This window comes from Enhydra lutris, unplaced genomic scaffold, assembly GCF_002288905.1.
Source record: "Enhydra lutris kenyoni isolate GAN:26980312 unplaced genomic scaffold, ASM228890v2 scaffoldscaffold34, whole genome shotgun sequence".
In the NCBI taxonomy this organism is placed as follows: domain Eukaryota; kingdom Metazoa; phylum Chordata; class Mammalia; order Carnivora; family Mustelidae; genus Enhydra; species Enhydra lutris.
This window is the reverse complement of record NW_019154118.1, coordinates 8,664,084-8,690,930: the sequence shown is the minus strand read 5'-3', so window position 1 is coordinate 8,690,930 and position 26,847 is coordinate 8,664,084. Positions and strand designations below refer to the sequence as shown.

Here is a 26,847-nt window from a genome sequence, read left to right as displayed (position 1 = left end):
CAACTATTGTTAGTGTATGTTTCAATGAAAAGATTTGGGGATTAGACTTTTGAATTATTTGAGAATGTATTTATTTGATGCTTGAGTAGATATTTCTTAGGATGTTAACCTCCAATCACCAAACAAAGAAGCAGATGATCAGATTAGCTTGGATTAGAGCCTCTGCCTCCTTCCTCACAGCCTGAATGACCCTTGTGTGGGGCTTGTCAGTTCATCAGCAAGTACTGCATTCTCCCAAGATACGTGGACCCCAAACTCTGGTGAATTACATCTGTCTACAGAAATGACCTGTGAGATACTAATGGAGAGCCCGGAACTATGGAGGGGTGCACACTGGGAGCGGGTGGATTAGGGTGTGCAGGTGCAGGTCCTCCCGTGGCTGGGGACGTGGTGGCCCCTGGGACGGCTGGACTTGGTGATGGGAGGGTGGGATGTAGAAGGGGAGTTCTGGGTGAGGGCAGCACTGTGGACAGAGCTTTAGGGTGGGCTCCTGGCATAAGCTGGGCTTTGAACCCACAGGAATCTACTCCTTTGGTTTCATCACTTGAAATCACCTAAAGATGGCAGATTTCTTTTCTTTTCTTTTCTTTTTTAAGATTTTATTTATTTGTTTGAGAGAGAGCGACAGCAATGAACGGGGAGAAGAAGGAGAAGCAGACTCCCCACTGAGCAGGGAGCCTGACATGGGCTCAATCCCAGGACCCCGAGATTGTGACTCAAGCCAAACGCAGATGCTTAACCAGCTGAGCCAGCAGGGCGCCCCAAGATGCCAGATTTCTGTCTACTTTTCTCCCTGGGTGCTTCAGAGCTCCTGACACCAGGGAGCCAAGCCCCTTTGGGAGCTTAGAGGGACAGTAGAATAACAAAAGGCATACATTTCAAGATGGAAAGGCCCCTAACTCCTGGGTAAAATTCTTTACACAGAATCCGAGTTTTTCCTTTCTCTTGGTGGTCTAATTGACTCATGCTCTTCCTCCCCTGCCGCCTCAGCTCAGGGAACCCTTGCACATTGCCTTCTCTGTGTCCCCATCTTCTCCCTTCAGCTGAGAGCAGAGGCCACATGTTCAATTCTCCGTTTAGACTCATGGTTTCCACGAAGCCAGAAGAAGCCATTGCATTCAGGAGCAATGAAGAAGCACCACAAGACTGGTGTTCTTGTTCTCTGTCTCCCCCAGATGGGGCAAGGTCCCAAGACTCTGTGGCAGTCTTGAGGCTCAAGTCAGCAGAAAAGTCAGCTTACTCAGGACCAGTGGGCGAAGGCAGATTACCCACAGGATAGCTGGTTCCACTTCATTGCTTGGCTCCGGCTGTGGCTGCCAGCCTGTGGCAGCCTGGTTCTCTGGTCCTCTTCTGATGCAGACTTCTTAGTGAGTGATAACCTAAAATTCTGGTAGTCCAAGGCCCCTCTCAGTGGGGGATATACCCTGTACCTTTGATCTTCTGCCCCCTTCCTACCAGCACACACAACATGGCGGTGTCCATGGGTACTGCACTGAGACCGGGTCCCTGTGCCCCTCTCTGAGTGAATAAAGAAGTGCCTTTAGGCAGGAAGTTGTGAGAGGGGCCATGTTTTGGAACTCCTGAGTGTTTGGTACAACAGCTTTTGTAGACCGGTCTGCTTAACCCCAGAATAGCTGCTTCCTGTGTGTGGGGCTGTAGGGGTCTTTCAGCTCTAAGGGCAAGGTTGTCCGTCCATGCCTCCATTATCTCATTCCATACCAGTTCTCAGGCGTGTTCAAATGGAACTTTGTGGAGTGCTGTAAGCCCCACAGCCACCGTATAGCAGCATTTCCCATTCCTAACAGACCACCTCTGAGACCTGAAACCAAAGGCCACTGCAGGCAGCCCTAGAGAAGCATTCAGAGTTGCCGAATTTGCTTGTGGGCCATCGGGTCCTGTTGTTTGTGCCTCCTCTACCTCCCAGGCCTCGGAGAATTGAGGAGGAGGAGGAGGAGGAGGAGGAGGAGGAGGGAAGGAGCCTGTCAGATCCAGGGCTTGGCTAAAATCAGCATGTGCCTCTCCTCTGCCTCTAATAGCATCTCTGAGCTGCCCTGGAGACAGGTAATTAGTGGTTTGAAGGTTTGCTGTGGAGTAGCCAAAGCCTCTAGTAGGATCCTGACCACGCCCTTTATCCCTGTTTATTTTTTATCTGAAAGTCTCTTCAGGCCTCCCTTTGAATACTTCCAGCATCCCTGCGATGCAGGACACAGACCACCTCCTCTCCAGCCTCCAACCTGCTCTCTGGCCACCATGAGGCTGGCCTGAGGAGAGGGTCACCTCATCAGGGGAGATCCCCAAGAGGAGGGAAGATAATGCATGTCCCCCAGGAGGCCCTGCAGCCCCTCTCCCTTGCCAGTCCTTCTGCCAGGTTCTTTGCTAGTGCGCCCTGCCAGCCTCAGTCATCTGCCCCGTCACCTGGATGGCTCTGCTTGGCCCTTGTGGGAGGTGGGGTGGGCTTCACACGCGGATCATGCTTTGCTGTTGCTTCTCTCCAGCTCCCCTAGCCTGCACATCTGGGTCAAATAAGTTGAAACTGGCTGATCATAATGAAGGGAGAGCAAAAGCCACAGACTGAGCCATAGAAATTACCTCATCGTGTAGAAGTCATCAGTAACGGCTGGAAAGCAGTCTTGTTTGAACATGTGTATGGGAAGGAGAGCAGACTGTCTGTGGTTTGCTTTTTCATGTTTCATGTGCAACAGCGTTTTCCTGGGGATTTGGCTAGGCAAGCTTTGGCAGAGGGCAAGAAAGGCAGCTGCTCTTTTCCTCTACCTAGCCCTGCCTCCCTGTCCAAAAGCACTTGGGCTCTCGTGTCTGGGTGGAGGACAGGGGCTGGGTTTATTTCTTGGAGAAGGCCTTTCAGGAGATTCCTAAGGGTCTTATGAGGCGGGACAGAGCTGGCCTAGCCAGGGGCACACCAGCCTGCCTGCCTGAGCTGCAGAGAGAAGGAATGTGTGTACAGGGCCGCTGTTCATCTGTTCATCTGGGATGCATTGGTACGGCCATCCCTGCAGCCAAAACATCCCTGCTCCCCCAAGCCCCACAAGGGCTGCAAGACCACCACAGGGCCCGTCTCCTCGGACCCCACCACAGGCATCCTTCCCTGAGAGCCAGCACTGGCATCTTTGGTGGGGAGCAGTGGGGTGGGGGGGTACAACACACATAAGTCGAAACAGCCGTTGTCTCCTATTGTAAGTGGGATCGCCTCCAGTCCCTGTGTGTGCCCCACCAAAGCCTGTTCTAGCCCAGCATCTGGCTGCAGTGTACCTCAGGGTACCCCCAGAGTGATGAGTACCTCAGGGTACCCCCAGAGACAAGGGACATGTGCCACCTGGCTCCCACCCCCAGCCCTCCCCAGGAAGCACAGGGAGTACAGCCCTGCTGTTGGGTCTCTGCACGTTCTCATGTTATTTCCAGACCTCCCAGTCTGCAGCCCAGTTTCTTGGGCACCTTATTATGCCCTTTGGTTTTGCTGACGCTGTTTACCCATGTTTGGGAGCAGTTGGGAGCAATCACATTTCTCCTATCTGATAAGGCTGCTTTTTGGAGAACCCGCTCCTACAGGTTTCTTAGGGAAAGGTCTGAAACAGTGGCCCTGGAGCATTGGGGAATCAATACTGCATAGAAGAGCCGGATTGCTTGCTGTTCAGATCTTAGCTCCACCCCTTTCTGGCTGTGTCGCCTTGGGCAAATTACTTAACCTCTCTGGGGCTTGTTTAAGGTGCAACTTGTTTTTCAGCTTTTAATGTAATTGTTACATAAGTGATCCACACTTGTTTTGGAAAATGTAGTAAATGTCCCCAAAAAATTATTTTAAAAAGGTTACAATTACATATAACTCCACCACCCAGAGATAAGTTATCTTTCAACATCTTAGAATATGTCCTGAATTTTATTTTATTTTTTTAAGATTTTATTTATTTATTTGGCAGAGAGAGATCACAAGTAGGCAGAGAGGCAGGCAGAGAGAGAGAGGAGGAAGCAGGCTCCCTGACAAGCAGAGAGCCCGATGCAGGACTCGATCCCAGGACCCTGAGATCATGACGGGGGCTGAAGGCAGATCAATCCCCTGAGCCACCCAGGCGCCCATGTCCTGAATTTTAGACTTTTCTTCTGTGCATTCTTATGTGTAGGCAGTTGTGCATACACACGTGCTCTTTGAAAAATAAAGTGGCATAATATGTATTCTATTCTGTAACCATATTGTTCGGGCCTAATATGTGTCAGGTGCCATTTTAGGCAGTGTGCGCAGGATATGTAAAACAAAGTCTGTGCTCTCAAGCAGCTTACGTCCAGTTGGAGGAGGTGAACCATAAATAGACAAATAGGTCAGGTGGCAATAAGCAGATAAGAAGAAAAAGAAAGCATCAGACGTCATTCCTGCAGTTTTATTAACTGTGTTCCCTATGCTGTACCTTTCCTTTACATGACTGACTTATTTTATAACTGGAACAAACTTTTAGGTTTTTTTGGTCGTTAGTTTTGTTTTTAGATTCCACCTAAAAATGAAATCGTATGGTATTTGTCTTTCTGTGACTGACATATTTCACTTAGCATCTAGGTCCATTGGCGGTGTCACAAGGGGAAAGATCTCAATTCTTTTTGATGGCTGAGTACTATTCTGTTGTACAGACAGACCACATCTTCTTTATCCATTCATCAATCAGTGGACACTTGGGCTGCCTCCATCTCTTGGCTGTTGTAAATAATGCTGCCGTAAACAGAGGGGTGCGTTCTTCTTGAATTAGTGTTCTCATTTTCTTTCGGTACATATCCAGTAGTGGATTTACTGGATCATGTGGTGTGGTGACAGATGGTGACTACACTTATCTTGGGGCGGGCATTGAGTAATGTATAGAATTGCCAAGTCGATATATTGTACACCCGAAACTAACACAGCATTGTATGTCAACTATACTTCAATAATACATTTTTTCTTTTTTCTTTATTTCTTTTTTAAAGGTTTTATTTATCTACTTGAGAGAGAGAAAGGGAACATGAGCTGGGGGAGCAGCAGGCAGAGAGAGAAGCAGGCTCCCCACTGAGCAGGGAGCCTGATGTGGGGCTCAATCCCAGGACCCAGGGATCATGACCTGAGCTGAAGGCAGACACTTAACTGACTGAGCCACCTAGGTGCCCCTCGATAATAATTTTTTTAAGATCCTTATAAGGGAGATAGAATGGTAGGGCTGTGGGCTTCCAGTTAAAAGGGGTCGTTTTGCCCATCTGCTTCCTCTCAAACCTTCATTAACAGTGACATTAAAGGAGTAACAGTGCAAAAAATTATGCTAGAGAAGGAAGAGGAGACAAGGCTAGGAAATGACAGGGGAAGGAGTGACTGACCCAGCAGATGTGTGGGAGGGTAACCTGAGCCGGCAGGCCCCATATATCCTGTTCCACTTCACACGGCTGGTAGCTGCTCCTCCCAGAGATCCAGCCTCCGGAGAGAGTCAAACAGGGTCTAGAGGTTCTAGGTGCGGTGGAGGGGCTCAAAGGTTAAGTGGAAGTTTACATATGCAGTGTTAGTCACCCTTTGTCCTCCCCTGTCGTGCACCAGCAGCTTCTCCTCCTCATCTCTCAGCTGTCAGCCAGGCTTACGCCTCCATGGGTGAAACTGGGAGAGTCCTGCTTGGAGAATCTGACCAGCCCAACCGAGAAGACAGAGTCTTGGGGGTTCTGTCGTGCAAGGGCACAGCCCAATCATCCTAAGATGAAACTCCAGGTGAACGCAGCTATGTCTTCAGAGCTCCCATCAGCTTTCTGGTGCTCTGCCCTCAGATACGAGTGAGTGGACAGGCAAGGGTGAGCAGACTTGAGTAATGTCCATTGATAAAGACAAGAAGGAAAGGAGAAGAACCGAGAAGAAATGAAAACTATGTAGGGAGAAGAAATTTGCAAAAACTGTTGTTAATGTCCGAGATAAATTATAATCTAGCAAATGCTTAAGATGCCCTCAATGAGGAACTTTTTAACAGCTCTTAGAAATTATATATGTAGCCAGAACAAAAACTTGAGTAGAAGAGAAGTTGAAGAAAACGTACTCAAAAAGCAGAGCGGCCAGGAGAAAACAGGAGAGAAAAGAAAAGTGGAAGGGGAAGAGCATATCCCAATAGATGTTCCAGAACGACAGGGACGAAAGTAGGGAAGAAAATGACCAAAGAAATAAGATTGTTTCCCAGGACTGAAGAACGTGATTTCTGAGATTGAAAGGCCTCAGCAGTTACCCAGTTCAAGGGATGAGTAGGAACCACTCCAAGACCCATCAGCACGATTGGGATGTTGAGGACAAGAAAACAGGTCAATACAAAGGACTGTGGATCAGAATGACCTCCCACTTCTCAACAGCAGCATCACAATCTAGAAGATCATGGAGCTTTCAGATTTTGAGGGTCCTTGCTTTCCACCATAGAATTCTTTTTGCCAAACTCCTAATTACATGTGACAGTAGAATAAAGACCCTCTCAGATGTTCCAGGTCTCTAAGTGGATCTCCCTTGTACCCTAGCTCTGGTAGCAACTTGACTTTTGTGTTTTAGCGTTGTCCTTGATGTCTGGTCCTGGGACCAGGACTAGTGGCAGCAGCTCCACACAGGAACTGCTTTAAAAAGGCACACTGGTGGGCCCCACCACAGACGTCCTTAGTCAGGTGGTTCTGATGCACCATGACGTTTGAGAACCACTGCTATAGTAAAATCAAGATACAAACAGGAAAGAGGCAGATAGTGGACTCAGGAAGCAAAGTAGGGAAGGCACCCCCTACGACGGTGGAGCGCCTCGGAGGTCCCAGAGCACAGCTCTGCGCAGCACCTGCTGAGTGAGTCAGAGGCTCCGGGAGGATACGTTGCTTGTGTTCCTCCCGTTTTAACATTAAAAGGAAATTTATATAAACAGAAGAAGTGTATGTGGGGGTGAATTAGTGACAGGTTTACAGAAAAGTGAGCAAATAAAAGAGTAATTACTCCATGTACCAAAAGTTGTGCTAAAAAGGAAAAATAGTCATCGTATTTAGCAGTGTACCGCATTTCAGTCGTCCTAGTGGTGCTGACAGTGAATACTGATTTATCCACCATTGTAACGTAGTTGTACTGTGAGGACAGGGTTGGCGGGGGACTGGGGGTATGAATGCTTGTGTGCAGGTGCCGGTAAAAAGCTAAACTCTTGTCTTCCATAATGGGAAGTTAATAAGTGATAGTAAAAATGAAAAGTCAAGGGGGAACAACAAAGGAAAATATGTGTGATTTAGAACTGTAGGAGTACAAAAGCAAAGAAATGTCAGGAAGAATTGAAAGTGGTGTGTGGGGAGGAAAAGGAAACTTAAGACCAAACTTCACATGACTCTAACGTATGCACCAGCCCGCCTTGAATTAAAAATAAAAACAAAGCTTGAAAGCACGAGAGGTGGGCAGGCATTATGAGGAATATCAGGGAAGTCCTCTTAATGTATAATTGTCCCTTGAGCAATGCAGGGGTTAGGGGTGCTGATCCCCCATGCAGTTGAAACTCCTCCCGCTAAACCCCCCCCCCAAACTTCCTGCTCTCCCCAGACTAAACCCCTCTTGCAGGTGAAAATCCACACATACCTTGACAGCCTCCTGTTGCCTAGAAGCCTTGCTAGTGGCCCAAGCGGTTGATAACATACTTTATATGTCATATGCGTCCCCTCCTGTGTTCTTACAGTGAAATAAGCTGGAAAACAGTGTTATTAAGAGAAGCATAATGAATATGCACTTACATTAGGCCAGTACCCTGTTGCATTTTCATCAAAAAACATCTTGTGTAAGTGAACCCATGCAGTTCAAACCCCTGTCGCTCGAGGGTCAGCTATATTGTATTGTGAATATTATGAGAGATGGGTTTTTGAGGGGTTTGACATTGTTCCAAGGTGTTTTGTTTTGGGGGGGTTTGTTCTTGTTTTTTGGGGGTCTTTTTTGCATTCCCTGTTGTTTCTCTAACCACAGGGAAAAACTGGGTGGGGGAGGTGGCTGGTCCTACTCACCCTGTACAGAGGGCCTCCATAAGTCAGTTTGCTAAGTGGAGGTTGGCAGAGGGCACTAGGAAGGTCGTTAGGCCTCATCTGCTGACCCACGGGGTTGGCATCTTGGTACCACTGCCGCAGCCTGGTCCTGAGCCAGACAGAGCAGTGGGAATGAAGGTGCCACAGATTCTTTCTTTGTGAGACGGGGATCATAATACCCACCTCACATTGGTTGTGGGGAGTGAATGAGTTAATATACACATAGGACTTAGAACAGTGCCTGGTGTGTGTGTAGGCAGTTAGCTCTGAGGATCCAGAGGCTATCAGTGCCTTTTTTTTGCTTTAACTTTTTATTTTGAAAAAAAATTTTCAACCCTACAGCCCTATTGTTGGAACACTTGGGCGGCTCAGTCGGTGAAGCATCTGCCTTCAGTTTAGGTCATGATCTCAGGGCCCTGGGATCGAGCCCCCACATCGGGCTCCCTGCTCATCGGGGAGCCTGCTTCTCCCTCAGCCTGCTGTTCCCCCTGCTTGTGCTCGCTTGCTCTTTCCCTCTGACAAATAAATAGATAAAATCTTAAATTTAAAAAAAAAAAAAAGCCCTGTTGTTGGCATTTTGCCACATTTGCCTTTTCTCTCTCCACATACAATATTTTGTTATACTGTTGTAACTGAAAAGTAAGTGGCAGACATCATACCCTTCCTTGCTAAGCGCTTCAGTGTGTGTTTCCTAGGAACCAGAGTGAAGTGGTCAGTTTTCAGAAATTTCACATTTCTACAAGGCTGGTTTGTAATGTCGAGACCATTATTAAATTTTACCAGTTGTTCCAATACCATCTTTCCAGCAGAACTCCCCTCCCTTCTCCAGGATCCAGTCCAGTCTATAGCGGCCTTTAATCCAGCACAGTCCTTCTGTCTTTCTTGGTTTTCTCAGACTTTTGACACTTTTGAAGGGTTGTAAAGCTGCTTGTTGTGTACAATGTCCCTGGATTGGGGCTGGCTGACACTCCCTCTTGATCAGATTCAGACCATGCATTATGGCCAGAATAGCACCGCACAGCCCTCCAGAGGCACTCGATGTCGGTGTGTCCCATTCGGAGTGATGTTAACTCGGGTCACCTGGTCCCTTTGTCATTAATAAGTAATGTGTGGGGTGATATTTTTGAGACTGCATATGGACACCTGTTCCCCAACATATTTTTACCTGATGGTTTGAGCATTTTTTGGGCATTGACACTTGACCAGAATTCTCATGAGGTTCCCTTGCAGGTCAACACCTCGACTTGGCATTTGGGTAGACACCAGTGTTTGCTTTCGCCTGCCAGTGAGAAACGCATTGGCATACATACTGATTGTTATCCAGGGATTTTATTCAATATTGGCTCAAAATTGCCCTTCCTGGTGTTGATGTCTAGAAGGCCAGTTTCATTTATCCACTTGTTCAGTGTTTATTGAGTATCTCCTGTAGGCCAAGTGCTATTCTGGATGCTGGGGATAAAATGATTTTAGAACTTTTTTTTTTAAAGATTTTTAATTGGGTGCCTGGGTGGCTTAGTCGTTAAACGTCTGCCTTCCGCTCAGGTCATGATCCCAGGGGATTGAGCCCTCGTTGGGCTCCCTGCTCAGCGGGAAGCCTGCTTCTTTTCCCTCTTCCCATGCGTGTGTTCCCTCTCTCTCGGTCTTTCTCTGTCAAAAAAATAAATAAATAAAAGATTTTTTTTTTTTTTTAATTTATTTGAGAGAGAGCTCACGGGCGGGGGGGGGGGGGGCAGAGGGAGAAGCAGACCCCGTCGAGCGTGGAGCCCAATGCAGGACTCCATCCCAGGACCCTAACATCATGACCTGAGCCAAAGCCAGGTGCTTAACTGACTGAGCTACCCAGGTGCCCCCTAAAAATCTTTTTAAAGGCAGAGAGAATCCCCTGTCCTCCTGGAAGGTACAGTCTAATGGGGGAATCAGACAATAAATCCGTACTCTGTTGTCAGGTAGTGAGGAAACGCAAGCAGGCGAGCAAGACAGGCGGCATGTGGTCCGGGGAGCTTCTCAAGCTGGGCTTCTGGAGAGCTTTGCCGTTGACTCAGGTCAGGAGGCCTGCCTGGCAGTGAGAGCAGCTGGTTGGAGGTCTAGAGGTGGGCTGTGTTAGTGGGACTGTAAGGAGGTCTGTGTGGCTCTGGCAGAGATGGTGGTCAGTGAGCTTAGAGAGAGGTTTGGGGCAGGGTGGCCGAGGGCTCTGTGGGCCATGATAGGAAGCCAGAGGAGTGGTCCAGGTTTGAGGGGGTGGCAGCCCCTCGGGGGACATGGAAGCCCGCCCTTACCCCTGATGCCAGTGTGTGAGGCCGGCCTGCCCCTGCCCTGGGCTTCTGGGGGCTGGTCTGACAGAGACCGGACGCCGAGGGGGTAAACTGGCTTTGAGGGGGCTCAGGGTCCACCAACGGGGCTTAGGCATCCAGGCCAGAGTTCCTCAGAAAAGGAAGAAAGATGGCAGGAAGTGAGCAGTTGGAAACTGCGTTGTTGTGTTTTCCCTGCCGCTGAGAGAGAAGGCAGGAGAGGGCTGGCCTGGGGAGGCCCTTGTTTCCCAGCACCCTGGGTGGCTGGGCAGTCTTTGACAAGCCTTGGCAGACAGGGGCATGCTCGCGGGCCCAGCGGCTTTCTGATCTGGAACAGCCAGGGAGCCCCAGGCCGCGAGCCCAGGGCTGTGTGTTCTTGGCCGGCAGGGCAGGCTGTTCTCCAACGTGCATGCTGCCTTTGTCCCCGGCCATCTCCCCCATACCGAGGGAGTGCCGTCGCTCACAGCTTTGCCAGCCCGGGCTACCAGAGTAACCGCAAACACAACAAGGAGAGCTAGCATCTGAAGAGCACTTCTCTGTGTGGGGACACTTTCTAAAGGCTTCCCATCCACTGCTCGCTGACTTCCCATAATGATGTCCCCGTCACGTAGCTACGAAGTGCGGATTGGAACTCAGGCTGTTCTTCTCTGCCAAGCTGCTCTTGGATAAGGGATTTCTCTAGAGCCCACTGCAGGAGTTAAGGGGATGTCATTCGGTCTGTTGGTGGCATTCTTTTGTGTCTTGAGATCTGGGTGTACTTGACCGCTAGCAGGGCTCCTAGGGAGTGTTGGGAGTGAGGAGTGAGGATCTGTTTGCTGCTGCCCTGAGGGTTGTGAGGAGGCCTCTGCCTCCCTTTCAGGGTCAGATCCAGAGATGCCCAGGAAATGGGGTGACAACAGTGCCGCCAGTGGTCCAGATGACATGTTTTATTTAATGTTGATGACAACTCTTTGGGGCAGATTTTATGACCACTCTTTTTTTTTTTTTTTTTTTAAAGATTTTATTTATTTATTTGACAGAGAGAGATCACAAGTAGACGGAGAGTCAGGCAGAGAGAGAGAGAGAGAGAGAGGGAAGCAGGCTCCCTGCTGAGCAGAGAGCCCGATGCGGGATTCGATCCCAGGACCCTGAGATCATGACCTGAGCCGAAGGCAGCGGCTTAACCCACTGAGCCACCCGGGCGCCCTTATGACCACTCTTTAACAGATGAGGAAACTGGGACTCTGAGAGGTTTTATGCCCAAGGTCACACAGTCAGGAAGGGGAGAACATTATGTCAGCTTGGGTCCAGAGCCTGTGTCTTTGTGCTGGGCTGCTTTACACCCCCCAGAACCGATGGACCAGGACCTTTGATCCTCACCGGAAGTCATATGCTTGGTGTAGCATGTCAGGCCTTCTCCACTGGCTGTTGGAGTAATATGGGGCCAGTTGGCAGGTGGTGGGAGAGCACCAGCTTTAGGGTTAGGTGACCCCAGGTCCCATGTCACCTCTGCCACATGATACCAGTGAGTCCTGACTCCTGTGAAATGGGGATTCAAGTCACCTACATCCTTAGACCAGATACGAAAGTAAAGGTTAGTAGTTCTTAGCTGGGCCTGCAGGTATGCAGGTGAGTATGGAAATTCCCTGGAGTGTTAAAATGTGCCCACTGGGCTTTCCTCGGGTTTCCCTCAGAGGGCACTCTGAATCAAAGATAAGGGAGTCAGGGAGGACATGGGCCTTCTGAGAAACATCCCAGCTGATTTTAGAATACTGTTTTCCTTTCCTGCCCTTAACATCTATATTGAAGCGCTACATATAAATGATTAACAGTTGTAGCAGGTGTTATTAGAAATAGGGAAAGGATATAACCCAAACCAGGTGGTGTTGGACCGGGACCCTAGCCTAGAGTCTGTTTCAGAAGACTACAAGATTTCCTGCTGATGAAAACAGCAGGTCTCAACTAGGGGCAATTTTGTCCCCCAGGGGAGACTTGGCACTGTCTGGAGGCATTTTTGGTTGTCACAATGGAAAGAGGGTTTTACCAACCTCCTGTTAGAAGCCTGCAATCCTGCTAAACATCCTGCAATGCCCAGGACAGCCCCTCTAACAGAGAAGTATCGGGGCCAAAATGGCAGTGGTGCCACGGTTGAGGCAGGCCGATTAAAAGTAGCCAGCACTGGGGCGCCTGGGTGGCTCAGTGGGTTAAGCCTCTGCCTTCGGCTCAGGTCATGATCCCAGGGTTCTGGAATTGAGCCCCGCATCGGGCTCTCTGCTCAGCCGGGAGCCTGCTTCCTCTTCTCTCTCTCTGCCTGCCTCTCTGCCTACTTGTGATCTCTCTCTCTGTCAAATAAATAAATAAAATCTTAAAAAGAAATAGCACTGACATTGTATTTACTTTGTGTCAGACATTGTTCTCCGTGCTTCTCAGGTATTAACTTGTGTAATCCTCCCAACTCTGGGACACAGGAGCTATTATTATCCTCAGCTGACAGATGGGGAAGTCAGGGCTTGGAAAGATTAAATAACTGGGCAGGGGTTAGGGTCCCAAGGCAGTAACAGGTGGAGCCAGGACTCGAACGCACATAGTCCAGCTCCGGAGTCCGTGCCTTTAACCACCGCGCTGTGCCCCTCTGCTTTGCAGGAGGGGAGGCCACTTACCTTTAAGTCAGATTTTCAGCTTCAGGTCCAGAAAGCCACATACCAAGAAATTTGCTATGTGACAAGTGTCCAAAAGCTTTCATTCCTTAGGCAGAGAACAGAGGGGGAAGGGTGGCAAGGGGTCCAGTGACCCACCAGCAAAAACCCTGTGGCTCCTGGATGCTGAGTGTGATTCACTGCAGGAGCTGACCTGCATGAGGCACCGGGTGGATTCCGGGTGGATTCCGGGTGACCGTAACCTCTTCGTCTCTGGCTCCTCTCATTAGGAAATCAGAGACGGGGTCGGGGTCCCCGCTCTGTGCTGGGGACCAGACGGTGGCGGGCCCCTGTGCAGAGAGTGCGCCTCACTTTACAGCCCCGGGCTGTGTTTGTCGTTGCAGATGTGAAGACAACTGTGGTTTACCCCGCCACGGAGAAGCACCTGCAGAAGTACCTGCGCCAGGACCTCCGCCTGGTCCGAGAGACAGGAAGCGATTACAGGAACATCACCTTACCCCACCTGGAGTCCCAGACCCTCAGCATCCAGGTGACCGGCCCACGGGGTGCAGACACGGAGGACTCCCTGTGGCCATTGACTCTCCCTCCCGGCTCTTTCGGGGGATGGCACTGTCCCACAGGTTTGGGGTCGGGCAGAGGGCACAGTGGAAAACTCGCCCTCAGGGGGCCTGTGTCCTTCCCGGTGCAGAGGTCCACACACAGATGCCGAAGTAACTGCACGAGACGGGAGAAACCGAGGGGCACAGGGAGTTCTGGGCTGAGGTGCTCACTCTTACCCAGGAGGGTCAGGGAAGGCTTCACGGGGAAGGGAGTTGACCCCTGTCTTGGGCCTGCCACTGAGGCTCTGTGGGCCTCTCGGAGCAGCCTCTAGGCCTTTGAAGAATCTGTGTCTCCAGCAGCACTGATACCATCCCAGAAGGGCTTTGCCCTCACCTGGATCTGTGAATGGGTCAGGACCAATGCCAGGGTCGCCCCCTAACCCCGATCAAGACTTTTATTCCCAGTTCTGCCTCTGGGAGTCGAGGCCCAGAGTAGAAACTTCATTTGCTCGTTCCCCTTGCGTTCACTCCCTACAGGGCAGGGTCCTGATGGCCCTGGCGGCTCAGGGCAAGACCTCTTCTCTCGGGTTTATGTGAGGTTTGGCATCTGCGACTAGACCAGACGCAAGGCCATTTAGCTCCGAGATCCCAACTTCTCCTTGGCCCAAGGCCCAGTGCCAACCAGAGCCTCTGCCTGGAATTGGCCCCGAGTGAATGCTCAGCATTAAATATGATGGATGATGGGACGCCTGGGTGGCTCAGTTGGTTAAGCAGCTGCCTTCGGCTCAGGTCATGATCCCAGCGTCCTGGGATCGAGTCCCACATCGGGCTCCTTGCTCATCAGGGAGCCTGCTTCTCCCTCTGCCTCTGCCTGCCATTCTGTCTGCCTGTGCTTGCTCTCTCTCCCTCTCTCTCTCTCTCTGACAAATAAATAAATAAAATCTTTAAAAAAAAAAAAAAAAAAAAAATTGTTTAAATATGATGGATGAGGCCTTGCCTTGCTTACTCACTGGCTCTCACCATCTATCTGTCCGTCACTCCCCCTTGTTCTCTTTGAGCGCTTCTCACCTCCTCTCCCCACAATTCAGGTCATAGCGATGGTGGCCGCTCACGTGCAGGACACTCGGAGCCATTTCCCCTGGACCTGAAGGAGGGCAGGGACCCTGGGTGTGGGGGCCCTGCCGGAGAGGCCAGTTGCGCTTGGGAAAAACAAGGGTGGAGATGGTTGGCAGATGTACAGGAGGCCCTGTGTGCCGACAGCCCTCTTTCCCCCAGGGATGACCCTGCTGGCTGGTAGCCCTGGCCCCCCTGTGCTGTGTTTGCACCAGTTCCTCTGGCTCAAGCTGGCTCGATTTTTTTTTTCTTTTAAGTCCTTGCACTTGCTCTCTCTGTCTTCTAAGTGGAAAGGAGCTGGATCTCCGTCTTCCTAGATACGCTGCTGCTCTCCAGGGTCCTAGAGGGATCACCTGGAATATGTGTTCTGTGGCACTAATTGCACAAATATCGGATCCAAAGGAGGAGGTCCTTAAAGTTGATGTGAGTGGTATATGTACTTTCTTATACACCACCATCTAGTTGTCTTGGAAAATCATACAAAATCCCACTACTCTGCCAAATTCTGTTCAACACAAGCACTCGTGTGTTTTTTTCTTGACTATTTCTAGTGACATTTACAAGCACTCGGCTCATCAGACAACAGTCGTTAGGTTCATTGAGCATGTCCCAGGCCATGTGCTAGGCTTTGGAGGGTCACCAAGGTAAACACTTGTAATGGCCCCAGAGTCCTGTAGGGGTGACAGATACGGAGTCTGAGTGTGATATAATGGAATACTGTCCCACAGGTGGTTTGTATGCGAGGTTTGGTAGTGACACGAAGGGGGTTGCTTAGCTCAGACAGTCGGGGACTTCCCAGAGGAAGGGGTCGTCCAGTTGGGTTTTCAGGGACAAACAGAAGTTTGCTGGGTGGACAGGCTGGAGAAGGGCGTTCTAAGCAGAAGGAAGAGAAGTGCAGAGGCACAGAGGCCCGGGGGATGGGCAGGCGACAATAGGAGAAGGTGAGCAGGGGCCAGAAGCAGGTGGGTGCACCTAGTCGGAAGACCAGGAGCTCCCAGCCCTTGCAGTTCATCAGGTTTGCCTGTGGAGAGTTTTAAAAATACAGAGTATGGAGACCTACTCCCTATCTCCTAGGTCAGAATGCTCAGGGAGTGGAGCTGGGAAATCTGTATTTTTTTTTTAAATCTCTGTTTCTAATGATCATCAGATTTCAGAACAGTTGCCATAGGTACTGAGGGTCCCCTAAAAGGTTTTCAGCATATGGGTTCCATGAGATTTAAAGACTTGCTGGGGTGTCCAGTGAGTGGGAGCAGGAAGGCTGTGAGGGCCCAGGTGGGTCTGGACCGAGGCCGCGGCAGTGGCGGAAGGCTTCAGCGGGGATTTGAGAAGCAGGGCTGGAAGGTGGCGGGTTCCAAGAGGCAAGTGAAGGGTCTGGGGTGGATCCAGGTCCCGCGTGGGCGGTCGTGCATAGGTTGTGGGATCTTCAACCAGGACGGGGGCCGTGGACAGTGGAGAGGGTCATGTGGGAGACAGTTTAGTTTGGGACTTGCCAGCACTCCCTGGGTGTGGGGACGGTTCCAGCATTCTGGGAGGGGTGCATCACCTCACCGAATCTTCTCGGTGACACTTTGGAGATGGGACTCACAGCCAGGCCGCATCCCCCTGGCGCCTGCGCTCTTAGCCCACTACCCTGTTTGGCTCCTCACGTCTGAGGTGCTTGTAGCTCATCAAACAATGCCGTTGGACATCCGGGTCCCGGGCGTTGGGGACCATCAGGCTAAACCTGTCGGTCCTGTGAGTCATCAGGCTGTGGCATGTCAGCCCAGAATTCGGATTCCACTTCTGCCATCTCTGAGAAGTGTGGGTGCCCCGCACCTGTGAGCCCAGCTCCTTGTCTGGAAAATGTGACTGCGGTTCCAATGGGGACCGAGAGGGGTGCCACAGACCACACACCTGCCATGGATCCCAGCAGGCACCAGGCGCCGGCGTGGTCGCTGCTGCTGTGCATGTGCGGGGCTGGGGCTGGGGCTGGGGCCGGGGCAGAGCTGAGACAGCTGGAGGTGTGGTCAGGGGAAGGATGGCCAGGAGAGCGGCCAGCAGGTGGGTGAGCACTCAGCAGGAGGAGAGTGGACGGGGAGGGAGGTGTCCCCAGGGAGGGGAATTGCCAGTGTCACCTACTGCAAGGAAGTCTGCCAGGTGTGTTCCAGAAGCCAGGGCTGGCTGCGTCTTCCGGGCGGCTTTCTGATGGGCTTGCTGCCCATTACATGCCCCCCACCTTGTGATTTGTGTGAATTCTCTTCCCTGGTGCCCGCCCTCCCCCTTATCCAGGCTGCTGGCTTGGGCCTTGGACGTGGATGCACGTCCCTCCCGCTCTCCCAGAGGCCTTCCCTACGTGGCCTGGAGTGTGGGCTCTGGGGCCAGGCTCTGGGCTGGAATTGGGTGGACTTCTCGTGTTTGCGTTTTCCTTAACCTGCCACATGGGGACACCAGTGCATGTGAGTGGGAGTCCCAGGGAGGCCCTTGGGCCCGGGCATGCGGTAGGCTGCTCTCCACCACCTCACTTTTGCTTGCCTCCTCTCTCGGTGCGTGGCCTCCAGCAGAGCGCCCGTTCTTGTCATCACAGGGCTGCAGCCCAACGGCCCCTCGCGTGGGAGCTTTCCCAGCACCTGCCTCTACTCTTCAGGGCCTGTGCTGTGCTGGGTACTCTCAGTCCTGTACACTCCACTCCACCCTGACATACAGGTATCATTCTCCCCCTCAAAGGGGGAAACTGAGGCTCAGAGAGAATACGCCACTTACCCAAGGTGTCAGCTAGTTAGTGAGGAGGTGGGAGAGGAAACCAAGCTTTGGTGGGCTCCAGAACCAGTTTGTTCTCTATCGGCTACCACACAGCTTTCCAGTCTGAGTGGGGGTGTCTTACTTGTCGGCAAGAGATAAGCAGGGGCCCCAGGGAGGCCGCTCCAGGGCTCTCCACAGAGTGTTCTCCTCCTGTTACCTCTTCTTTACTTTTGAGGTGCTTTGGGTCAGGTTCTGGCTTTTTTTTTTCCTACAGCACATTCCCAGCGAGCCTTCCAGTGGGAAAGGAAATGCCTCCGTGGTTGTCTCCACATGCTGGGCTGGGCATCGCCATGGCCCCTTGTGGCCCGAGGAAGCCGCTGCTGACTGGCCTCTAGCCCACTCCCAGGAAGAGGGCACAGCCAGCATTCTTGGCAAGGCTTCTCTTTTGTAGTGGGTGGGCCCTACCAGGGGGTCTGGGAGCCCTGGATCTCCCCAGGCAGGCACCCTCTCCTCCCTTCTCTGTCTCAGACAGTCACATTTGACCTTACAAATGCCAGTTGAGAGCTGAGGATGTGGACTCGGGATGAGGTGGGCAGACTCCAGAGCAGCCTCCACTGCCGCTGGCCTTTGCGGACCCCAGTTGTGCCCGAACTTCTGGGAATGGGCAGAGGAGCCCACCATTGGCTGGTTGTGTGGGTGCCCTGGCCCTCCGATCAACCCCCTCAGCGAGCTAGGAGGCCCTTCCTGGGGGCCAGCCCAGCCACTGCCCTGTCTCCGGCTCTCTAGCAGGCTCCTCTCTCAAATTTCAAGCTGAGAGTTGACTCAGAGCTCTGGGGAAGTGGAGAAGAAAAGAGGTCTGTAGGTTTGAGCCCTGTGAGAATAGGGGCTTTCCTATCTTAACCTCCCTGCAGGCTGGCTTCTTCAGAGAGGCCACCAGGACCCTATCCCAGGGATGTCCTGGGATCCACACTAGAACTCAGGGAAGGGTTCTCTGAAGACTGCCAGCAGCTGATAAAAAGGTCTGTGGGGGTGGTGCCGGAGGCCCTGCGCTGACAGGAAAGGTCTGTGTAATTGCCGTCTCCCGGTTGAGCCACTTCTGCTGTGTCGCACAGGGCCCATGTCAGCTGAGACTGCTGCAGCTCCGGAGGCCCCGAGCCTACCGCTGGCGAGAGTCCCACCCGGCCGGATGCGAAGCCTCCATGCATTAATGTCTGGGCCCTCGGCCTGTCCTGCCCTGCTGGGCAGAAGGAGCACCTTGTGACCGGCTTTGTCTGCGGTCCTGAATAAAGTGGGGAGGGGCCTATGGAGATAGCCATCCTGAGTCCTGGGGGCAACGGAGGGGATGGACACTGAACAGGCCTGTGAGGCCCAGTGATCATGTCCATGGCATGTCCACAGGAAGGACCTAAAGGGCTTGGACCAGTCCAAGCTGCAATGCCCATGAGGGGAAGTCTCTGGACCCCTGAGAGCAGAGCGATGGGGACAAGGCAGCTGGAGTGTAGAACCCCCTGAGCTTAATGGCCCTTGATGGTTAGTCTGTGGTGTTTCCCCTGAGGTCAAGAGCAGCTGTGTGAACCCTCTCTCTCCCCACTCCTTCCAGTGGGTGTACAACATTCTGGATAAGAAGGCGGAAGCCGACCGGATTGTTTTTGAGAACCCAGATCCCTCCGATGGCTTTGTCCTCATCCCCGATCTCAAGTGGAGCCAACAGCAGGTAAAAGCTTTCTTGCCGGGGCTCTCCAGTCTCCCGTAACTTGGTTGTTGGTCCTCCGTCCTGCCCTGCTTTCCCACGTAGGTCTCTCCGAGCAAGTGTGAACTCACCAACAGTGGCGGCCTGAGCTGGGCACAAACACGTACACCTTCATGTGTCCGCTTAAAGTTCTTCCTGGCTCTCCTCCCACCCAGGGGCTGAAGAAAGGGGTGATGTTTGCATCCATAACCACACGGGCCATTCTTCGGCCAGCCAAGTGGCTTGGCCGCCACTCTCCCTTCCAGGAGTACCTGGAACCCTGAGGACTGTTTACATTCTCTCCACGCCCCTGGACTCCAGCAGATCCAGGCAGGCCCGTGATGTGAGGCACTGATAGGAAGGAACCATGGCAACCAACCCACCCTCCACCGCCCAGTCCGGGAGGGGTCCCCTCCACCACCTGCGGCTAAGAGGGGTCTTCCAGTGGCCAGGGCTTCTACCTGACCCTCTCAGCTCTGTTTCCTCGCCTCCATGCCCCTCACCTCCATCCTGGTAAAGAGCAGGTTTCCAGCAGAGCTGACCTGACTCACCTTCTCTCAGGTGCTCTGCAGACTCCCTCTGTCTCACTCTTCTTTCTCCTGCCACCCCAGCCCACCACCAAAGCCATAGTGCACCACCACCTGTTTGGGTGGAATTTTAATAACGACGGTATCTGCGACAGGCAGAGTACCGTGTGGTGGGAAGTGCTGTCCCCACCATGGCCTGGAGCATGGCCTCAAGCGAGGCTCAGCCTGTGGTGGGCCAGGGGCCACCCACCGCCTGGCCGAGGAAGCCAGACATGGGATTGCTGCGTAGCAAGTGGAGAGCGGGGACACTCTCTTGCAGTTCAGATCTTGAGTCATCTGAGCTGTGCTGCCCCTGGGTGGACCCTTCTGCTTCCTGGACCCGTCACACACAGGCATTGTTCCGCGGTCCTGCCCATCACATCTCCACGCACATCTCCACGCACACCTTCCCTCCTGCTTTCTCCCTCCTGGCCTGCCATTGGGTCCTAAACTGCGCTCCTTGGTAGTTTACTCTGTTTTGATTTGGTAACTTCTAGACCTACCATGCCGCTCCCTCACTGCTCATAAAGGGGGCTGAGGGCCTGTGGATAGGGTAAAGGGACAAGATGTCAGCTCAGAAGCACCCAGGCAAGTGAATGCCAGCTGCCTCTTTTTTTTTTTTTTTTTTTTTTTTTTTTGCCAGCTACCTCTTAAGAGAGGCTCCCGGGAGTTCCTAAAGTTGGCTGGAGGGATGGTAGGGAATCTGAAGGGAATTTTCAGAAGTTGTAGCACTGAGTGGTGATTTGTTCGAGCCCGATGAGACAAAGGAGTTGACTGCCCACTGGTAGGGCAGGGTAGTGGTGGGGAGGCTGCCAGTATACCCCCCACCCCCAGCCCTGCAGGTTATCCCCACCATGGGCCTTGAGGGAGGAGGAGGCAAGTCCTGGCTCTGGAGTTGTTCTGGGGAGCTGGGACAAGGTCAAAGGATAGGGGTGCTAGTGACAGCTCTGGGCGACGCCTTTGTGCAGCTCTGTAAGCCCCCATCTGTCCTGTCTCCCCGTGGGCAGCCCTGTGCCGGAAGGCCCTGGGTCGCAGACTGGGTCACGGGAGATGGAATAGGAGGTAGGGGCAACTGCCTCTACCTCCTGAGATCTTTGAAGAAGATAACTAAAGAAAATGCATCGTCCTTTTGACCTTGTGCTGGCCCGCATCCTGCGAGCCCTGCCAGTGGAACTGCCTGTCTGTCCCCTTTAAGACTGGAAAGTCTTCCGGAAGGGCACTGGGCTCCCAGCCACAGGGCTCACCCTTGGGGCTTACGAATAGGCTTATGAAATGTCAGACTTCCCTTTGATGGCCATACAGGTGCAATTGTTCTTAACCTTTGCTTAATTAGCGTCTGTCTCGGTGCTGCTGCGGGTATTTCATTGTCTGGAATCCCTGGCTTGTGACAGAACACTGAAATGGACAGCTCCTTTAGAACTTGCCAGTGTAGCCAGCAGGCGAGACAGACCGGGCCTGGACTTCTGTTCTTTGTCCTCATACGAGGAGGGGACTGAGGAAAGAGGTACTCTGGTGTTTGCTTGAAGGAGCTGTCCTAGCCACCCTAAAATCTCTCCTGCTGCTGTTTCTCCCGAGGAAAGTATATCATAAAGATACGCTCGCAGCTGCTGGCCCGCGATTAAAGAGACTCTTTGTCCATCCGTCTGTCTGTCTACTCATATGTCCACTTCACATGTATTTGTCAAATGCCTAATGTCTGCTAGAGAGTCTTGCTTCCCTTCCCCAGTTCGTGTAAGAAATCAGTTGTATATTCTTTTATTTGCTTTTTTTTAATGGTCTAGTTAATAAATGTGATGTAGTTTGGGAATGTAGGTGAGGTCCAGAGCCAACGACCAAGAAAGAATTCCTGAAGCGTCTTTAGTACAAAAAGGTGGTGTTATTACAGCATGGGGATAGGATCCACGGGCAGAAGGAGCTGTTGCCCCAGGGCTGTGAGGGGTGGCTGTTTGTATACTTGGGAGTAAAGAAAAAGAGAGGTTTTCAAAAGAAGCTTCCTAAGCTGAAGAGGACCTACAAGATATTAGAGGCCTTGCCATTGTGGAGTTAAGGTTGTTTTTCCCTCTAGCAAAGCATTAACGTTAAGATGTTGGCAGTTTCCTTCTGGAAGTTACCTTATTGATAAGAATGCTTTTTTCCTGTGAATCACTAAGACATTTGTAAACTGAGAGAGACCCCTGTCCCGCAGGAGTGTAATCTCTCTACGTTAACCATTTGTCTTTCCTTCCCTTGGCTTTAGGGCAGCGGGGATGCCTGAGGAATGTGACACAGATCCCACCTAGGGAGGCGGGGGCTTGCGGGGTGTCAGCCTATGCTCTGTCCTCAGCTTGCCTTCTGCTCCCTCCTCACAGACGCGCAGTAAAAATGCAAGTAGTACAAATACTTGCTTGGAAGTTGTCCCCTTAGCCTAGACAATTTCTTTGTGTCTCCTTCCAGCCATAGTCTTTGCATATTGTGTGTGTATGTACGTATCGATCTCAGTGGACACAATGTGTACTTTCAGTTCATCTCAGGTAGGTTCTTGGGTCTAAAACGCCCAGACCAAGAAACTCTTCCTCTGGGTCACTCCAGAGGTGGAGAGGTGGCTCCCCAGGGCTCCGGCCACTCTCCATCTTGCCCCCTGCCAGGAAGCTCTTACTTGGATTCTGCGGTCCTGCCTCATAAAAAGAGATTGATAGTGTCTAGTCTACCCGGAATGATCAGCGGGCTGCCTTCGGGGGTACCAGTCTGAGACCCTTGCCAGCTCCTTGTCTAGCTTTCTTCAGACCCTTTCTCTAGGCCCCAGGGTGGGGGTTGCGGGCCTGAACTGCCTGTGGAAAATCTGGGGGTCACATTTGCTATCAAAGGATGGGTTGCTTTTCCTTCTCTCATGCGCCCTGTGAGCAGACGCCCAGCAGCCAGCTTCATGCCTCCTCCCGTGCCCGTGGGGCAGAGAGGTGTGACTTAATGTTGTGTTTGTGATTTGTCAGCAGACGTCATCTAAAACAAGTGCTGCTGTTACCTGAGTCTGCAACAGGGGCATGTAAGAACAGCTGAAGATACCAGCAGGTGTGCAGACACCCCAGGTTAAGGCAGTCTTGTTTCCTGCTTCTTCTTGGGCTCCTAGAAAGAGAGAGGGAAAATTTCCTGGGCACAGGCCCTAAGGAGGGAAAGTCTCAAAAGGGCTTGGGAGCAAACTGCAGCTTAGGTAGGCACAGCTTAGCCATTTGCTGGGTGGTTCCCACGGGGCTCGTCTGGAGCAGGCCTGAGGCTGAGAGGCCAGACTGTTAGAGAAGAATGTCCGTGGTATGAAGAGACTGTGTTGGTGTGCAGGGGCACAGTTGGACAGCAGGCTCCATATGGGCATCCTCCTTCTCAGTTTTCAAACTGGGGCCCTCGGGGATTTGGTCGAGTGACTCACGGTCCCCGGATCATGCCCTTGAGGAATGTAGCAGCTCTGGGGTTCCCCCGTGCCTCACTCCGGGAGCCCTGGCATCTGGTGCCTGCCTGCACATGGATGTGAGCATCAGTTCAGGTCAGGGCTGGAGTGAGCGGGAGGGGCAGGAAGGTTTTCTGGGTGGAGGAAGAGTGCATTTGCCTTCTGGCACAAGACCTTGTTGACTTTGGTTCTTTGCACTGTTACAACCTCCAGGTTTTCAGCCAGGCACTGTTTTCGGGAAGGACAGCAGGAAGGATCCTGTGTGAGTCCTGTGGGATAGGGGAAGAGAGAAAAAGGGTCAGCACTCTGGTGTGCTCATTCCTGAGCGGGCTTTGGGGTCCCCTTTCACCCTTCAAATCCTTCTACACCTGCACCGGACTCCCCACAAATCAGGTTGCTTCCTCAACCCTCACATGCTCTGTACTTTCTTCCCTCTGAGTCTTCGCTTTCACCGTTCCTTCTACCTACATGCCCTTTTTCTAAACACTACCTATTCTTTAAGACCTGGATTCTCTGCCTCCTCTTCCAGGAAGCCTGTCTGGATCACCCTAGCTAGTCTTCCTTTTTCTTCCTGCACTTTTGAAAAACTTTGTCTCGTAGTAGCTACTTAGGTACATTCTGTTAGCATATGAACTCTTGGAGGGGAAGAGTTGTCCTTGGCATTTTCTTGAACCTTCTCCTCCTAGCCCTCCCCCCATCAGTTCTGTGAGAATATAAATACTCCCATATGATATTCTTGAGTAGGAAGAATAAAGAGAAGTTCTGTCCTTAGACCATCCCACTCATCCCAGGCACTTGGAGGCCCCCATTGCCCCAGGGGATCGGCCCTGCCGTGGGCTCCCCAGGATCGTCTGTGGCCAGCACTGCAGCAGGCCTGGGGGCAGGCGTGTCCTGGCTTCCCTGAAGGATTCCAGGATAGGCAGCCTCCCCTGGCTCTGTCCGCCGCTGAGCCTGGTTGACCCCTGCCGATCTCTGCGCAGCTCGATGACCTGTACCTGATCGCCATTTGCCATCGCCGCGGCATCCGATCGCTTCGGGACCTCACTCCAGAGCACCTGCCGCTGCTCAGGAACATCCTCCGGGAGGGCCAGGTGAGTCATCTCGGCCAGATCCACACGGAAGCCCGGACGAATTCTGTTCCAGTGCCGGTGTGCTCCCTGGCCACTTTCTTCACGCTTCGCAGAAGTCCATCTGGGAACAGGGCTTCTCTCTGGATGACCATCCCACGACCCCAGGAAGGCTCTTTAGATGGACTCACAAGGCCCTTGTCCCCTGGTCCTGCCCTTCCTCCAGCTCCGCTTTTAGCCGCCTTTTCTCTGCCTGGCTTCTCACTGTTGCCTCCGGGCTTCTCTCCTGCGCAGCTCTGCTCGGACCCTTCCTGTCCCAGGATCATGACAGCCGTGTCATGCCAGACACGTTTCTTGGGCAGATGGGCCCCGACTCCGATGTGTGCACATGGCCCTCCTCCTCTGCCCCGAGGCCAGAGCCTGGGTTCTGTAGCGCCTGGCGTCCTAGGGTGCTTTGTAGGGCGATATTTGCTGAATCACATGCAATTAAAGAGGAGCCCTGGAGGCGAGGGAAAAGGGTTTAGAATCTTGGGTCGTGGTCTTGGTCCTGACATCCTGACCCTCACCACCTGAGTAAGCCTGGGCAGGACTCATCAGCTCACCTCCCTGGGCCTCAGTATGTCGATGGGATGCTGCGAAATCCCATCCTGTGGGGTGGCCCCCATCTTTCCTTCACTCAGGCATTCAAGGACGCTGCCCCTGTGCTGGGGCCCCATAGTCACCAGGGTACCCGGCCAGGAGAGCTGCTCTCAGTGGTTCTGCTGCAAGTGTGGGGGAAGGGCTTTCTGGGAGCCGCTCTTTGCTGACCTCTAGACACCAGCTGTCCTGCCACTGCACCCTGTCCCGCCTTCTCCCTCCTCCCTGCCCACATCACTGCCTCTATGGCTGCCTGTATCTTTGTGGAGTAATTCGTTTCTCTCCTGAAGCAGCCTCTGGATGGCAGAGTGGCGTCTTTCTTGCAGGGCAATGCTGGGCCTACACTTCCACTTGTCCTGGCAGCTCGGGCAGCCTCGTCCCAACAGGCCAGCCATACTTATCCCCCCAAGGGCTTTAGGTGCCCTAGCCTTGGCCTCACACCACTGCAGAGATCCCAAGGCAGAGTTCCAAGTGCAGGATGTGATTGTGGGGTGTATTTTGAGCCCACTGAGGCCCTCATCTTTTTCTCTTCACCTCTGACCTGCTCAGGGTTTCACCCACAGTGGAAATCAGACTCTCCTATTAATGCCAAGCCTTGGAGGCTCCAGACCGGGGGTTTGGTAGAAATAGCCCTACCCCTGAGCAAGGTGGGGGGTGGACAGAGGGAGCCAGGGTCAAAGTCAGTGCTTTCTCCTTCCACCAGGAGTCCAGCCAGACCTTCCCTGGGTCTTCTAGCAGCCCTTCCCATGTGCCCTCCCCCTTCCTCTCTCTTCTACCAAGCCTCGGTTCAGCCCCATCCCTATCACCCTTGTTCCCCCACTTCACTCTGTTCTATGCTAAGAGAGGGTGTAAGCCCCCCTCCCACCTCCTCAGTGATTTAAGTCGGCATCAGGCATGCGGGGGAGGACAGTCCATATAGTCTTGGACCTCTGGGGCCTGTTCTTCAGCGCTGGGACTTCCTAGAGTCCCAAGAGCAGCTGTTAGAGGAGCTTCAGTGTTTCATCTAAGTTGGAGTGTGGAACCTTAATGGAGGCCCCTGCTCCCTTCGTTTGGGAGAAAAGCCTTTGCTTTGCTGCTGTCACCTGCTTCTGTTGATTTCCTACAGTGGAAGATGGGGACCTGCAGCTAGCTGTAGGAGGGAGTTTCTGGGGGTTTCTGTCACCGGTCCAGAGTCCAGTCGGGGAGCAGGGCCAGAGGAGGGCCTATGGGGAGCACAGTGACCCCTTTCCTGCACCCCCTTTCTCCTCAGGAAGCCATCCTGCAGCGCTACCAGGTGAAGGGGGACCAGCTCCGCGTGTACTTGCATTACCTGCCTTCCTACTACCATCTGCACGTGCACTTCACGGCTCTGGGCTTCGAGGCCCCAGGCACAGGCGTGGAGCGGGCTCATCTGTTAGCGGACGTGATCGAGAACTTGGAGTGTGACCCGGACCACTACCAGCGGCGCACCCTCACCTTCGCCCTCAGGGCTGATGACCCCCTGCTCAGGCTCTTGCAGGAGGTCCAGACAAGCTGAGTCCAACCCAGGGACTGCCCGGCAAAGAGCACAGATGTGTGGGATTGGGGACGGGGGTGGGAGGGACCAGGGGAGGGGCTCAGGATTTTTAGCACCAAGTGAATTTTTAAAAAAAAAATGTATTTTGTACTGGCTTATTCCTAGGATGTGAATAAAATATTGGTCTCCTTTGGTGTGGTCTGATGCCTGGGGAGGCAGGTGGCATGGGCAGAACAGGATAGGAATATCTGGGACAGGAGCCAAGTCAAGGGACAGGGGTGGTGGCTTCTGCTGACCCCGATATATGCCAAGGGCTTTCTCTAAATCCCAGTAAGCACCATTCTTGGTGATTTCCATGTCCCGGATCGGGCAGTGCCTCTCCCTATCTTTGGTCCTTCCTACTCTGCTCTCACGTTCCCTTTCCTTCTTTCCATTTGCTGTATCTTCCTCGTGGTTTTCGAGGCGCGCGTGTCCAGGAGTTCCCCCAAAAAACCAAATACAAAAACTCTCTGGAAATCATCTATAGAGTGTTTTTGCCAGGGCTTCCTCTTGCCCTCCCCAGAACGGAGATCGCAACCCCGCCGATAAAACTTCTTGTTGACAAGGATGCAGGACTGCCGCCTGGAAGTGGG

The 26,847-nt window shown here is 52.6% G+C and overlaps 1 protein-coding gene across 2 annotated transcripts in view; it reads left to right on the top strand.

Annotated features, from left to right (window-relative positions):
• The window catches only part of LOC111153955 (decapping enzyme, scavenger), a 38,283-nt gene extending 11,877 nt beyond the window's left edge, over positions 1-26,406 (top strand). For both annotated transcript variants that reach the window (XM_022513303.1, XM_022513304.1), the window contains 4 exons: positions 13,321-13,466; positions 18,908-19,021; positions 23,998-24,108; positions 25,970-26,406. In XM_022513303.1, the coding sequence (XP_022369011.1) occupies positions 13,321-13,466; positions 18,908-19,021; positions 23,998-24,108; positions 25,970-26,236 (638 nt within the window). In that variant the 3' untranslated portion in view covers positions 26,237-26,406. The remainder of the gene's footprint in view (positions 1-13,320; positions 13,467-18,907; positions 19,022-23,997; positions 24,109-25,969) is intronic.
• The last annotated feature ends 441 nt before the right edge of the window (positions 26,407-26,847 follow it).